Consider the following 14,986-nt stretch of genomic DNA (forward strand, 5'->3'; position numbering starts at 1 on the left):
GATGCAGAAAAAGCATTTGACAAAGTACAGCATCCTTTCCTGATTAAAACTCTTCAAAGAGTATAGGGACAGAGGGACTATTCCTCAAGTTCATAAAATCCATCTATGAAAAACCCACAGCAAATATCATCGTCAATGGGGAAAAGCTGAGAGCCTTTCCCATAAGATCAGGATGTCAGGAATGCCCACTCTCACCACTGTTGTTCAATATAGCACTAGAAGTCCTAGCAACAGCAGTCAGACAACAGAAAGAAATAAAAGGTATTCAAATTGGCAAAGAAAAATCTGTCTCTTCACAGATGACATGGTACTATATGTGGAAAATCCAAAAGACTCCACCCCCAAATTACTAGAACTCATACAGCAACTCCGTAATGTGGCAGGATACAAAATCAATGCACAGAAATCAGTTGCTTTCTTATACACTAACAATGCAACTGTAGAAAGAGAAATTAAGAGAAATGATTCCATTTATAGTAGCACCAAAAACCGTAAGATACCGCAGAATAAACCTAACCAAAAAGGTGAAGGATCTATACTCCAGGAACTACAGAACACTCATGAAAGAAATTGAAGAAGACACAAAGAGATGGAAAAATATTCCATGCTCATGGATCAGAAGAATAAACATTGTCACAATGTCTATGCTGCCCAGAGCAAGCTATACCTTCAATGCCATCCTGATCCAGATTTCAAAGTGCTAGCAATACCACTCTTGGCTCTGGATTATTATCTTTAAATACCATCACTAAAAGAACTCTGGGAGCTTAAAAAAAAAAATAAGGCTAATTCCAGGTCTTTATCAGAAGAATATACAACTGAGCTGTAATATCCTGTCAATCTAGAAAGCAAGGAAGCTATAAAAGACTGTGTCAGAAGAACTCAAGATGCCAGGTTGAAGAGGCAAGCCTCCCATTGGCCAAATCTGGGACAATTTGGATATCAGTAAGAATAACTAGAGTTTATTAAAACATTTACGTTTTTACAAAATCTCATTCAAACAAAATGTGAAAAGATTTTTTTTTTTTTTTAGATTATCAGGAAATTTGAATACTGGATATTTGATGATACTAAGGAATTTTTAGGTTTGGTCATGGTTGGTGATTACATACTTAAATGTTTATGAATGAACTAATATAATTTCTCACATTTGCCTCAGAATAATGTGGTGGAGTTGGAAGGGGGTACGTAGAAGTGAAAATGAATGAAACAGAACATGCCCTCAGTAGACAGTTTTTGAAGCTGGATGGGTGGGTACATGGGAACTTACATTGTTCTCTCGACTCTTGAGTATGGATAAAATTTTTCCAAATGAAGTTGAAAATATTTTAAATAGAATAAAGAATTGTGAGTGCCTGTATCATAGTATTGTTGTGGAGACAGTGCCTGGTAAGCTCCATATTACATTACTTACCTTAAAAAAGAAAATAAAAATAGCTCAGATCCCATGCCCTTGATCCCAGGTTTTCCGCTAAGATGTAAAAGATTGTTTCATTTCAGTCCACAGTCTGGATATGAAAGGTCCCTGCGGGGCTATCCATGGGCCGACCAAGGGGACATGGAGGAAAGGGGTAAGAGTCAAGGCAGGAGGAAGTGAAAGATGAGTTTGGTCTTATGTACCCTGATTTTGAGGTTTCTGGATAACCCTAAATGGAGAGAGATCTATTAGGGAAGAGGTTTTATGGTCCTAGAATTTAGGAATCCAATTTAGGCTGGAGCTACAGTTCATCTTTCTTTTGGCTGAGTCTTCCCTGGACCCCTCCTTTAAATAGACACTAGCCTGCCAACTAAGGAGGAAAAATTGGTCATAAATATATGTTATATCAAAAAAAAAATATATGTTATATCAGCAGTTTGGTAAATATAAACTTAAAACTTAAACATCCAGCCATATTTATATACAGCAGTCCTATTGATAAGACAGAGCTGCCTGGAATCATGTCGATGGATGATCCTCCTGAAAGAGAAAATTGACATTACAGTTAGAGAAGTGTAAACCACCTTCACAGGTGGAAACAAGGTTACTGCACTCTGCTTCCTTTTATTTACAGATGTAGGAAAGTTAATAATGAGGGAGATCAGAAGAAGGGGAGTAGAAAGGAGATAAAGTGGGACTGTTCTTAAAATTTACATCTAAGGCCTTTTTGGCCCTACTCCTTACTACGGAAAGGAGTTAAATGTGTTCAGCTGACATATATTTCCAATGTTTTGCTTTGCTGTGTTCAAATTTTATAGAAACATAAAGATTATGAAATCAGAGTGATTATCTCCTTTCCCTTCCTTATTTTTCAGATGATGAAATTGAATCCCAAGTGATTAAATGATCTAAGATAGCTTAGCTAGTTAGTATCAGTGTGTGTTTATTGAACCTTTTCAAGCGCCTGAAACATTTCTCTTACCCAGCACCCATTCTCCCCCACTGACTCGTTAATTCCCTCTATTCTGTAGATTTTAGGTCATTGATTCCTTTATCTGAGGAGTCTCCCTTCCCCACTGCCCTCAACCCCAATAAGGTCAAATAATTAGAATAGCAAAAAGCAATTACAACTGTTCATTGGACACTTACTATTTAATCATTACAACTCTATGAGGTAGGTACTATAATCTGCATTTTACAGAGAGAGAAACTGAAATACAGGGACACTAGCTAACTTGCCCAGGGATATAATTATATAAACTAGAGCCAGAATTCAAACAGTCTTACTCCAAACCTGAGCTCAACTCACCACCCTTACTTATTATCAGGATACCTTGTGCCTATCTTGGCACTTACTGCTCTTGTAATGTTATGTTTATTTGTGGGATTATATAATACATTTTTTTCCTACTATATTGGTAACCTTCAGGAGGGCTGAGATCCCATGTCTTTTGGTTCATCATTTTTGCTTAGCTTCTAAGTGCCTAACATCAAGCAGGCTCATTGCATATATTTTTTCCTGTGTAAAGTGGAGTTAATAATACAGTATTTTTATACTATTGCACTGCACTGTAGTACAGTTGCACTGTTACAAGAACTGTGAGAGAATGCACACATGGTGCACACTAGTTCATGTCCACTGGTAAGTACTCATTAACGGAGTGGCTTTAATTATAATAAACAGGCTTAGAGGTCACTTAAGACCACAAGGCATCTGTGATTTAAGGCTCTTAATTTCTATTCCTTACTTCTTTTTGTTACCTATTCTGAATATAGTTAGAAAAACGAATCTGGGAAAATTTACTGCTTTCCAGTGCTGATTTCTTAGCTAGATAAACAGCTGAAGTATAAGCTTCATCCTTGCTAAGTGTTGGTTTCATCCTTGAGACCGAGACAGATCCAGTGTCTTTACGATACTGTGGTAGTTAACATAACTATCTGAACTAGTCTCTTGGGCACGGACCATTAGGAAAGGCTAAGGTAAATATTTTCAAATTAACATGTAGTTTGAAGGTGTTGTTCTTAATGTCCTTATTCAATTACAGCAGGAGGTGAGTGGGTCTTTAAGATGCATTTGTTTCTACATGTATTCCATGTCGTCTTGTATATATTTTGTGTGGTGCAGGTAGGATTTATTATTTCAAATTATATCCTTGAACTTAGTTCAGCAGTGTTATCTCTAGGGTATAGAGATGCATTTGGCAAGTGATCAGCAATGTGTTCTGGTATGCAAGAACCTAGCTGTAGAATAAAAATCGAGTTATAAAATTAATCTATAAAATAGTCACAGATAAAATGGTGAAGAGACCAGAATTAATCTTAAGAAAGCACAAGACAAAATGCAGATATCCTAAAATCAAAAATAGTAGTATTCATGAAAGTGACAATCAATAATTTAATTCCAAGGACAGACACATTATAGTCTAAAAATATATTTCAGATTCATAATTGACTAGCTATTTTATGTGGCAGAATACCAGCTTTGCATATTTATTACAATTATTCATAACTGCGTAGCTGCCCAGATGAACTGTTGAGTTCTTGTTCCTTGATTCGATATATTATCTTGTCCATTTTATCATGGCATGGTAATAGAAATTTGTCTAAATTTTAGAATGGTCCATGGAATATTTTCAGTATCAGCATCTCCCAAATACATATTTTATCATTTCTGTTTTGCCTAATGTGTTCTTTTACATAACTTTAGAAGAAATCATCTATCTCCAAAGGAAAATTACAAGGTTTTTTTCCTTTAGGGGATATATTTCAGACAGAATTCTTTATTTAATATGAAAAGGTACTGTATCATCCATCTTTAGGTATCAAAATGTTCCTGTTACCTAAAAATTTGGACAAGATGTGAATTCTTCAGGATAGTAGAGAAATAGTAGAAGTTCATAATCTTTATGTAGATTTTAGGGAGAACTGTGTTTGCTTTAGATATTATCTGTCGAGTAGGGTGTTGCTGTGGTCAGTCAATGTGACCGTGTAGTTGGGATGGTGAATTCCGGAGTCAGACTGCCTTCATTTCATATCCTAAGATCACCACTTGTTATTTATTTTATTAAAATTTGGAGCACTGATTATCTCTCTTCTGGAAGGTTGAATAATAGTGTCTGCCTAATAGGGTTGTTAAAGAAGTTTCTATGAGATAATGCATGTAGAGTACTGAGAACTGTGTTGGACACATAGTAAACACTCAATAAATGTCAATGAATAAATAGTGTTAATCATAATACCATATCATGGAATGCCACGAAGTGTGGGCTGTGGTTTTAGCAAGAATGTGCATAAAGAGATATTAGTCTCCAATAACACGTCTCTAAATTGGTAAAAACTTAGAAGATGATGTTAGGAAAGAAGAATAAAGCCTTTTTAGATTAGAATATTAATTATACTAGAGTTCAGAGAAGCCTCAGACAATTGAATTTAGTCCCCTCTCTGTACGGGTGGAAAGCACAGCTGTAAAAGGTTAAGTGACCTCCCCAGGATTACCCAGCTAGGATAGCAGACTCTAGCCACATCTTCTGGCTCGAAGTTGAGTGCTCCATCTGTTTTAAAACACTGGTTTATCCATAGGAACATTCATTGAACCTGTCCTAGATGTCATTGTTTGATGATGTATGTGGCTTCTTATCCGGTATATAGCACCTCCTTGCTCCTCTTGGTTTGGCATCCTAGTTGTTGTTAACCCTCTAGAATAGCTTGCCATATACCCAAGAGTCATGGAGAAAATAATTGACCATCCCCAAGCTAGCACCGTGTTCAGCGAGCATGAGCAGCTCTATCTGAAAGCCTCCACGGGACAGTTGCTATAGCCCTGGGAAAAGGGAATGTCTGTGAAGTTGTGGAGAATTTCCCTGGAGATCTCATAAACTTCTAGCATGAAAATGAATCCTTTCTTCCTTATAAATCAGAGTCATGTGTTGAAGGAGATGTAGGAGATGCTTCTGAGCTGTTATATTTTAGTGGGTTCTATAAAATTCTCAATAAAGGAAAGGTCAGTGTTTGTACCATAAACAGTGTTCATGAAGGCACATTTAACCACCCCCCCCCCGTCCCTTTTGGGATTCCTGGAGTGTATATAGTACTCGAACTTACTCTTCTTCGAAAGTCCCCCACTGCCCACCACCTGCCAGAACGACCCCACTGCCCACCTGGGCGTCCTTTTTCTTAGAGGTCCTACCCGCCCTGGCCCTGGGACCAGCCCTTCATGACAGGCGAAAATGAAAAGAGGTGATTTCACCTCGTTAACAGCAGGGGTTTAGGGGCTCCACCGCCTTCAGGCTAAGCGCACTTTCGTATGTGTGCTTCAAGTAAAAAGGCTGTTGGCACACCAGTTTGTGGGGTCCTTCTGTATTTTCACAGAGACCTTGCGTGAGACTAAGAAAGACCAACGGGTGACCTTTGCATGCCGATGACACAGGTCGTTGTTCTGCTCGGTGAGTGGCGATTCCTGTGACTTTTCTGGTTGTCAGCGGAGCTCCCAGCCCACCAGCCTCCAGTGCCACACAGTGGGAAAGCTAATGGTCCCGCGCTGATTCTGGCAGAGCGGTGTGGAGGCTTAATTGAAGAATATTTTTAACCCATTATCAAGAGCATCAGGAGGAAAATGTTCAAAGAGTCTTGATGCAGCTTGCCGCTCTTTCCATTTAAGAAAGTAGATCCCCAAATAAACAAATTATAACCTGAAATAGTAATCCGTTTTTATTTTCAATCCCTTCATCTTCCCAAGATAAAGACTCTTCTCTCTGAGGGCATGAAAAGGGGCAGAACCAGCTAGACTGTTAGAAATGATTCTCTCCTCCCGTTGTACGTGAACACATAGTGCCCCTTGTTTAGAGCAGGGTGACTTTGAATGGACTGTCCTGACTAAATTGTTCAGAAGGATAGTGAACATGTCTGCTAGCCTAGTCATGGCACAGAGCGCAGTGGCTGGCAAATACTTACAGGTGTCTAGGCCACGTGAAGTGCAGGCCACAGTCCAAGGAACCTGAGTGGGCTTTTCATTATATCATGGTTTCTGGCTCCTTTATTTTTTTTATACTGAGTCAATATGCTTTCATCCTTTCAAACTTAGAGGGGTTTTTGAAGGATTGCAGGGAGATGTGCCCCAAATTATCACCACAGCCAGCATCTTAGTCATGGATTATCGTCAAATTTAATCTTATCTGTAACTCCACAGAATAGTCTTCGGCTTGATTTCTTTGATTATTTTGTCTTTTAATTTCAAAATGGCAAGAAAAAGTGCTTCCAGTTTTTTCTTTAATTAAAATAAGTAGGAATTAGCATATGAAATATCTCAAAGTCTAATTGAAGTCTAGGAGCTTCTTTGCTTTAAACATACACAGAGTTTCAACAGGATTTTCATTTATTGATTCTCCTTCTCTGTATTCTCGGATTTTTTTTTAATGTCAAATAACCAAAAATATACTTCTAAAACTGTGACCAAAAAATTGCCAAAATTAAAATGCCTGAGAGTCTGTTAAGAGTTAAGACAGGTTACAGGCACCTGGTTGGCTCAGTCAGTTAAGCGTCTGCCTTCGGCTCAGGTCATGATCCCAGGGTCCTGGGATCAAGCCCCACATCAGGCTCCCTGCTCAGTGGGGAGTCTGCTGCTTCCTCTCCCACTCCCCCCTGCTTGTGCTTTCTCTCATTCTCTCTCCTGCTCTCTGTCAAATAAATAAATAAAATCTTTGAAAAAGAGAGAGTTAAGACAGATTAGAATGTATACATGAAGGATGGTTTAAAAAGTGGCAGTGTAATTTTATTAGGAAAGTGAACATGGAGAAGTCTTTGTGAATCAGTAAGAAGCTAAGCTATATTATTCAACAAAAATTTAAGGTAACTTCTCTTTCAAGTATGTGGTAGTTGTTCATGTCTCTTAAATATTGGAACACAAGGATTTCTAGTCTTTTGTTCCATCAGAAATTCATTCAAAAAAATTCACCAGTATGTCTCAAAGAAAAGTGCTAACTATGGGTACATGTGGTAAAATGGTCAGTGAAAATGCTTTGCCTTAACCGTGTTAACATACAAATGTCAGTCTGATAAATGCAGTATCAGGTTATACCAGTATCAGATCATAGCAGCTGTATGAGTGCTGCAGAATGCTTTTGGTTTAAATTTTAAGTTTACAGAAAAGCTGTTATTTCAGAATCTCTCTTGCCTCCTTGTATGGTCAGCTCAGTTTAAGCATCTGTAAAAGGCACTTGCAAAATGGAAAAGTTGCCCATTTTCTGGCTGTGTGGACAGAAAAGAAAACATGGAAATGATTGTGTATGGAAATCAGATAATCTGAAAGCCCTTTCACCATGAAAGACTAGATGCAGAATAAGTCAGAGAAACTGACTTTTAAGATGTTTTGTTGAACTTGGAAGAGAGTAAGGGAAATCTCCAAAGGGGCAAAAAGTCTATATCGTAATTGGAAACCGAAGGGGTGTGGTAAAAAGGCCAGGAAAAAAAAAAAAAAAAAGGCCAGGATTGCCCTACTCGCCATACCTGTGTAAGGAATTCACAGCTTAACTGCCTTGGGCAAAAAGAGATCAAGAGGTCTGGGGTCTGGGTAATGTTGGAAGCCCAAACCTGAAAGACTCTCACAGAGTGAGAATATTCACAAGGAGCTATACCCTCAGAGAAAGTGAGAGCTGAAAAAAAACCGAGCTTACCAGGAAAGGGAGTAGATGAGGAAAACAGTTTTTCCTGTTGCTCTAAGTGGAAGAAAAATAGTTCTCATTGTATTCATCATCTCCTCTGACAGTCTGCTACTACAGGCTTATTTTTGGATGAGTCTGGGGTATAAATTTACAATTCTTGCAGGGTCATGGAAACCCTAACCTAAAAAAAATTTAACAAACGTCCAGGTTGGCGGAACTCTCTGGCACCTGTGAGATATAAGCATTAAGTCCTCTCTGGAGGAAAGCATTAACAGTCCCGTTCCCTCAAAAATTCCTCCAGATTTAGCGTATGCAGGGTTACCATAAAAAATACCAAATACTCAACACAGCAACCCAGGAATTACCAAATGGGGAATAACACAAGCCATAGGTCACCAAAGTCAACAAAAACAGTGAACAGACTAGGTCCCTAATGCCCTAAGGACACTGGAATGCTGATTTTTAATATGAAACACGTGCAGGGGAAGTACATAAAGAAAGAAATCGAGACGGGAATAAGAGACCACCCAAAATGTTCGGGAAGATTTGAAAAGGAAGCGAATAGAATTACAAGGAAAAAAACAGAATCATCAGAAATAAAAACTCAGTAGATTGGTTAAGTAGAGGGTCACACACAGCTGAGGAGAGAATGAATGGATTGGAAGATCACGAGAGACATCACCCCACATGAAGCCCAGAGAGACAAAGGAGGTGAGAAATAGTCCAGAGGAAGATGTTGTAGGGATGAGAGAAGGAAAGGATGGAACACAGGTCAATTTGGAATTCCAAATGTTAAAATATTGAAAATGGGGGGAATGGTCAAGAATTGAAGGGTCTTGAAACTTCATCATAATAACAATTAAATAAATAAATAATGAAAATTTTGTTTTTATTTTAATAAGCTTGCTACAGTTTCACAGATGCTCTTTGAAGATGCAAGACTTCAGGGCCAGATACAAAGGACTTTATTACAGTGCATTAAGCATCCTGAGCTATATGTTCACGCCTGTTCCCCATGCTCCCCAAGTCACATGGGCGTGATGCAGAATGAGTTGTGCAGGAGGTCTGAGGCACATCCAGAGACCCCAGTCTTTTAAAATGGACTGTAAGCAAATCTCTTTGGCCATCAAAGAGAGACATTATTTTATCTCCAGGAAAGTAAACAGATCTGCTCTCTGTGCCAGAGGGGGAGACTCTATCTTCTAAGGTTGTTTGCTATACAGACATCCTTGTAAAGTTGTTTGTTTAAGGTGTAAAGATAGAATTTTCCGGAAATGTTGAAAGATTGGCATGTTCATATAGAGGGAATACACTGTATACCAGGCAACACAAATACATATTTAGACATATCATGGTGGGACAGCAGGACATTAAAGACAAAAGAGGAGACATTAAAAGCAACCAGAGAGAAAAAATAGTTCAAATTGACAGGCTACTTCTGGTTTCTTGTTTGGAAAAGCAAAGGGTCAAAAATAACCAAGACCTTCCTAAGGAAGAACCAGAAGAGGAGAGATAGGAGGTCTTGCCTTATGGAGACCAAGGTCTGTTATAAACCTAGAGTAATGAAGACTGAGGAATTAGGGTATTAGTGTAGACAAAGAAACCACTGGAACTGTATAGAAAGCCCATACATGATATATGCACACGTGCAAACTTGGTTTACGGCAGCACGCATGTTGCAGATCAGTGGAAAGAGGAGGAACTGTCCCATTAGCAATGCAGTTGCAGGATTATACACGTGGAGGAAGAAAAATGAAACCAGATTGTGACATACAAAGAAAATCAGTTCCAGGTAGATTAAATATTTGAATCTTTAAATCATGAAACCAACTTTTAAAAGGAAAGCAAAACTATGGAATTTTCAATGAACCAAAAAATAAAAAAGAAGGAAAGAAAAGAGAGTGAGCAAGAGAGAGCCTCTCTGGGAGCTGAAGGAAGAAACTGACAACAAAGGTGATGTTGCTGAATGCTCTCTAGCTGTATGTGTGGATGCACGTGTATCAGACTGTATCACACACATCATGATGGAAACTGTTGATGAAGATGAGGCTGCAAATTTAAGACCTGAGGCAAAACCGGGAAATGGAGGTGGGAGCGAAACCAACACCTGGCTCAGAGCAGTAGCCTTGCCGCCGCCGCCACTGCCGCTGCTGCCGAGGGTTTCTCTGGCCAGTGTTGCTCCCACCCGCCTACAGCATGGGAAATATCTTCGCAAACCTCTTCAAGGGCCTTTTTGGCAAAAAAGAAATGTGCCTTCTCATGGTGGGCCTGGATGCTGCAGGGAAGACCACCATCCTGTACAAACTGAAGCTGGGTGAGATCGTGACCACCATTCCCACCATAGGCTTCAACATGGAGACGGTGGAGGACAAGAACATCAGCTTCACTGTGTGGGACGTGGGTGGCCAGGACAAGATCCGACCTCTGTGGCATCACTACTTCCAGAACACACAAGGTCTCATCTTTGTGGGGGACAGCAACGACAGAGAGCGTGTGAACGAGGCCCGTGAGGAGCTCATGAGGATGCTGGCGGAAGATGAGCTTAGGGATGCCATCCTGCTGGTGTTCGCCAACGAGCGGGACCTCCCCAACGGCATGAACGCGGCTGAGATCACAGACAAGCTGGGGCCGCAGTCCCTGCGCCACAGGAACTGGTACATTCAGGCCATCTGTGCCACCAGTGGGGATGGGCTGTATGAGGGACTGGACTGGCTGTCCAATCAGCTCCGGAACCAGAAGTGAGCCACGCCCCCGCCCCTCCTTCCACCCTGTTTTACTCTCATGTGGTGGGAGTGCCAGAAGCTGTCTCCATGGTTGGTCACAGTGTGCTTCACCATGCTGTAAATGTGCAGACGCAGCCTGCAGCCGGGTTTTTATTTAATGTAAATAGTTTCTGTTCCCAACGAGGCAGTTTCTGGTACTCCTATGCAATATTACTCAGCTTTTTTTTATTGTAAAAAGAGAATCAACCCACTGTTCAATACTGAAAAGGGATGTTAGGCACGCGGGGCCTCCAGGAGTCACTGTGTCCAACCAGCCTGCCAAGCCTCCTCTGGGCATTAGGTCTGTGTTGAGATCCATTTTGGTGGTTGGTTTTTAACCTGAACTCAGTGCATTTTTAAAATCGTTACAAATACAAGATGAGAACACTTGAACACACAGACGGGAGAAGCGTGCCTAGTGTCGGTTCTGCAGTGGCGGGCAGGGTGTAGTCCACCAGTGATCCGTTTCCCGTCGGGAACGTGAGACAGGGCAGAACCAGCCACAGTCCATTCTGCATGGTCACGATAGGGTCCCTGTGATTTGCTCTGTCTCGGGTCATCCCGCATCCCCTAGGGTTTGTGCTTGTACTTGTGCTCACACAGCCGCCCAGGAGACAGGCTGGGGGCTGCGGCCACCGCTCATGGACCCCTTGGAGGGACTCCAGCCTTCTCTTGGGTCCGCGTGGGCACTCTGGCTTGCTCCGGGCTGCCTGGGGTCTCACCAGCAGGAGTGCGGGGGCGCGGGCCAGTCACCCTAGTGCCTCAGCCCCTGGAACTCCTGTCTACATGTGCTTTCACTCCCTCAGCCTGCAAGGGTCGGATTTGCCATCGAAACAATGACCTCTACTGTTTTCTTTTGTATTTTGATAAACACTGGAGAAGCTGGAGCTTTCAACACACGATTAATAATCAACTGTTTTGTATACTCGTTTTCAGTTTTCATTTCGGCAAACAAGCACTGTAATTGTAGCTACTAGAATAAAATGTCTTAACTATTAAAAAAAAAACGGGAAGTGGAAAATTTGTGGACATAATTTCTTTAGCTGAGGGTGACCGCGGAGGTGACTTGGTACTCTGGGGGCTGACAAAGGCCTTACAATGGACACGGTGTCTGTCCCTACACCCTGGCATTGAAACATGCAAATGCAAAGCCATCCGAGGGATCCTTTCTGAAACTTTAAGACCTAAGGACCAGTGGTCATAGGATTTTGTAAACGAGACCACCAGGCCTCCTGCACAAAGACTTTGTATTCAACTTCGTTTAATGTAGATTTGAAGTTAGCTTTTTCATAAAATAAAAGAAACCCAGAATGCAAAAAAAAAGGGGGGGGGGAAGCATTTCTTATACCAAGCGCAAAAAAACACAAACCGTGCAAAGGAAAAAAAAATTGATAAATTCAACTATATCAAAATAAATGTTCACTTTATCAAAAGGGTATGTTTAACAAATTGAAAAGACAAGCCACAGTGGGGAGAAGTAATCTGCAGCACATATCGCTGAGGATGGTTTCGTATCTAAAACAGATAAAGAAATTATATGAAGAAAATAACACTAGGTCAGAGGTATGAATAAACATTTCAATGAAAAGGAAACATTAATGGTGAAGAAACAGGAAACACAGTCAGCCTCATTAGTGATCAGAGAACTACAGATTAAAACCACAGTGATACCATTTTATATCTACCAGTTTGGCAAGATTAAAATTTAGGACAGTACTGTTTGTGGGGAAGGATGAGAAGAGCAGGCATTCTCATGTACTTATCATCTCATTCCCTTCGAAGACCCGGGCAGCCAAATAAAGTCCGACATTCCTTGTGTTGTATTACCTGTGAGGAGAAAAGTAACTTAACTGAAAAGTTACTCTGCGTTCTTAATAAACACCAAGTTATCTTTGATGCCAAAATATTCTCTGATCAAATCTTGAACATGGGGACAGACTTGGTTTATATTTTCAAGGGGAAAGAAAGATCTGCTGAGAAAAATCTACAGCATTACCAGATGACACCAGTTTTGTTGTTGTTTTAAATCTCAACCCCCAAGTTGAGTAGATAATTCAAAAGACAACGTTAAGGAAGAGTCTTCTCACATATATTGTGGTTTTATTTCTGTGGTAACTGAAGTTGACAAATTGGCATACAAAATGAAAAATCAAAAAAACCCAAGATGCACAGTGATTAGAGGAAAGGAAAAGGAGCCAGAAGCTGCTAAAACTCCTTGTGTTTGAGATGAAGAGAAATGATAGCACAATACCCGATTATCCGCTAGAAGAATCCAGTGGACGATCACGCTGTGCCTTGGCGTGAGCCAAGGAGGACTGCCGACTTTGATGATCACAGGTTCAGGAGCTGTCTGTGGGGGGTGACCCGGGGCAGCTGGAGGAAATTGTGGGAGAAGAAGAATGAGAATTTTCCAAACTCTCAGTTATGCATGCACACACAAAAATCTTATTGAGAAGAGTAAGCGCTAAAATTGTTTACTGAATTGTTCTTATTGTTGAGTATGATTAAAGTGTGGCAATATTAAAAAATGACCCAAAAAAACCCCATAAGGCTAAAAATCTAACCTAGGATAACTACATGGAGAACATTGACTGGTTCTTTCAGTTATTAGCTTTTGAGTAACTTTCAGTATCCAGTGAGATCTCTGTGTATATACTCCTGTTATCCAGCAGCCTGTTTATTAAAAAGTTCTTAATGCATGAATTAAATTAGGTAATCAAGTTAGTTACCAGGTTAGCCAGATGAGCTCTGGGAAGTACTGAAAGTTACCACTTTGGGGAGAAATTTTCCAGCTCAGATTAGAACACTTGTCAAACTTGGTGGCAGGAGACTAGGTCTGAATCAATATTTCTGCCTGGAAGTCACATAACCTCTATGAGAGATTAATGTGGTTAGTGTTGGACTCTGTATTCTCCATCAGCTAAGTATGTGCACTTGTCATTCATATTTTGTTTTTAGCTTGTAACACTGACAGAAAAATCTCTGTGGAATAAAGAACCAGTTTCCTGAGTGTATGAAGCTATATTATATTTGCATATTTCCAGGATTTAAAGGGAAGTGTGTTTTTCCTTGAAACACTATTTATCTGTTTGTTTCTTCTAATTTTTTGGTACTGAAAAACATCATTGATAGCTATGAACATGTCTGGCTCACATTTTGTTTCTCCTGATTCTAATTTTGTTGATTAAATAGTGCAAGAAATGAGAATTTTTTTTTAATTAAATGACCTATCTCCAAGAATTTTTTCGGTAAAAGCCCTGAATAAAATTTGTCACTTTTGTCAAAGCCGCTTTTCTTTTTGCATCACATAATGTGTTTATGGAAGTATACCGTAAGCTAATTCTGTAAGGTCAGGTAAGCGCTTGCAGCTTTACCCCCTGTTAATTCAAGAACAGGATTGGGCATATGCTATGTATGCTTGGTTGGTTGAGGGTGCATGATGGAAAGGAATTCTGGAGTTACCAAGAAATCACTTGTTGAAACACATCGATTTCATAACAACCCCACCCGACAGCTACTGGTCAGAGCCTTGAAAGAAATGGGGTTCTTTTTGCTCACCTTATTTGCTTTATTTTGTACATGATTATAATCCTCTTAACAAATAACCAATGAAACAAAAACTTAACCTCATTCATAATAGCGGTGATTGGAAATACCAGAGTGCCCCACAGCCTATGATTGGGGAAGTCATGATGCAGCAGTATGATTGAGTGCTAGACAGCCATTTAATGCTGTGTAAGCATTGGGGAATGGCTTTGGGGAATTTTTGTAATATATTACAAATTTAAAAAGACTCTATACCTATACTTAATGCAAATGTGTATTTAAAAAAGTTTTGAAGGATACACTTTAAATATCAATAGTGTTGGGCGCCTGGGTGGCTCAGATGGTTAAGCATCTGCCTTCGGCTCAGGTCATGATCCCGAGGTCCTGGGGTCGAGTCCCGCGTCGGGCTCCCTGCTCGGCGGGAGCCTGCTTCTCCCTCTGCCTCTCTCTCTCTCTCTCTCTCTCTGTCTTTCATGAATAAATAAAATCTTTAAAAAATAAATAAATAAATAAATAAATATCAATAGTGTTGTGAATTGGTAGGATTGCTCTTTACACTTTCTATCCCTTCCTGCTATTTCTCTAACTACATGCAACTTAATTCA

At 40.1% G+C, this 14,986-nt stretch overlaps 2 protein-coding genes across 3 annotated transcripts in view; both read left to right on the forward strand.

The window, feature by feature from the left end:
• The window catches only part of RSU1 (Ras suppressor protein 1), a 201,604-nt gene that overhangs the window by 129,860 nt on the left and 56,758 nt on the right, over positions 1-14,986 (forward strand). The window lies entirely within an intron of this gene.
• On the forward strand, positions 9,601-11,301 carry LOC113922211 (ADP-ribosylation factor 1-like). The gene has a single exon (XM_035721843.1). The coding sequence runs from the start codon at positions 10,270-10,272 to the stop codon at positions 10,813-10,815; it is 546 nt and encodes a 181-aa protein (XP_035577736.1). The 5' UTR covers positions 9,601-10,269; the 3' UTR covers positions 10,816-11,301.

The sequence above is a fragment of the Zalophus californianus genome, chromosome 9 (genome assembly GCF_009762305.2).
Source record: "Zalophus californianus isolate mZalCal1 chromosome 9, mZalCal1.pri.v2, whole genome shotgun sequence".
NCBI lineage: Eukaryota > Metazoa > Chordata > Mammalia > Carnivora > Otariidae > Zalophus > Zalophus californianus.

Coding starts and splice junctions, on each gene's coding strand:
- LOC113922211 (XM_035721843.1), top strand. CDS start 10,270: ATGGGAAATATCTTCGCAAACCTCTTCAAGGGCCTTTTTGGCAAAAAA.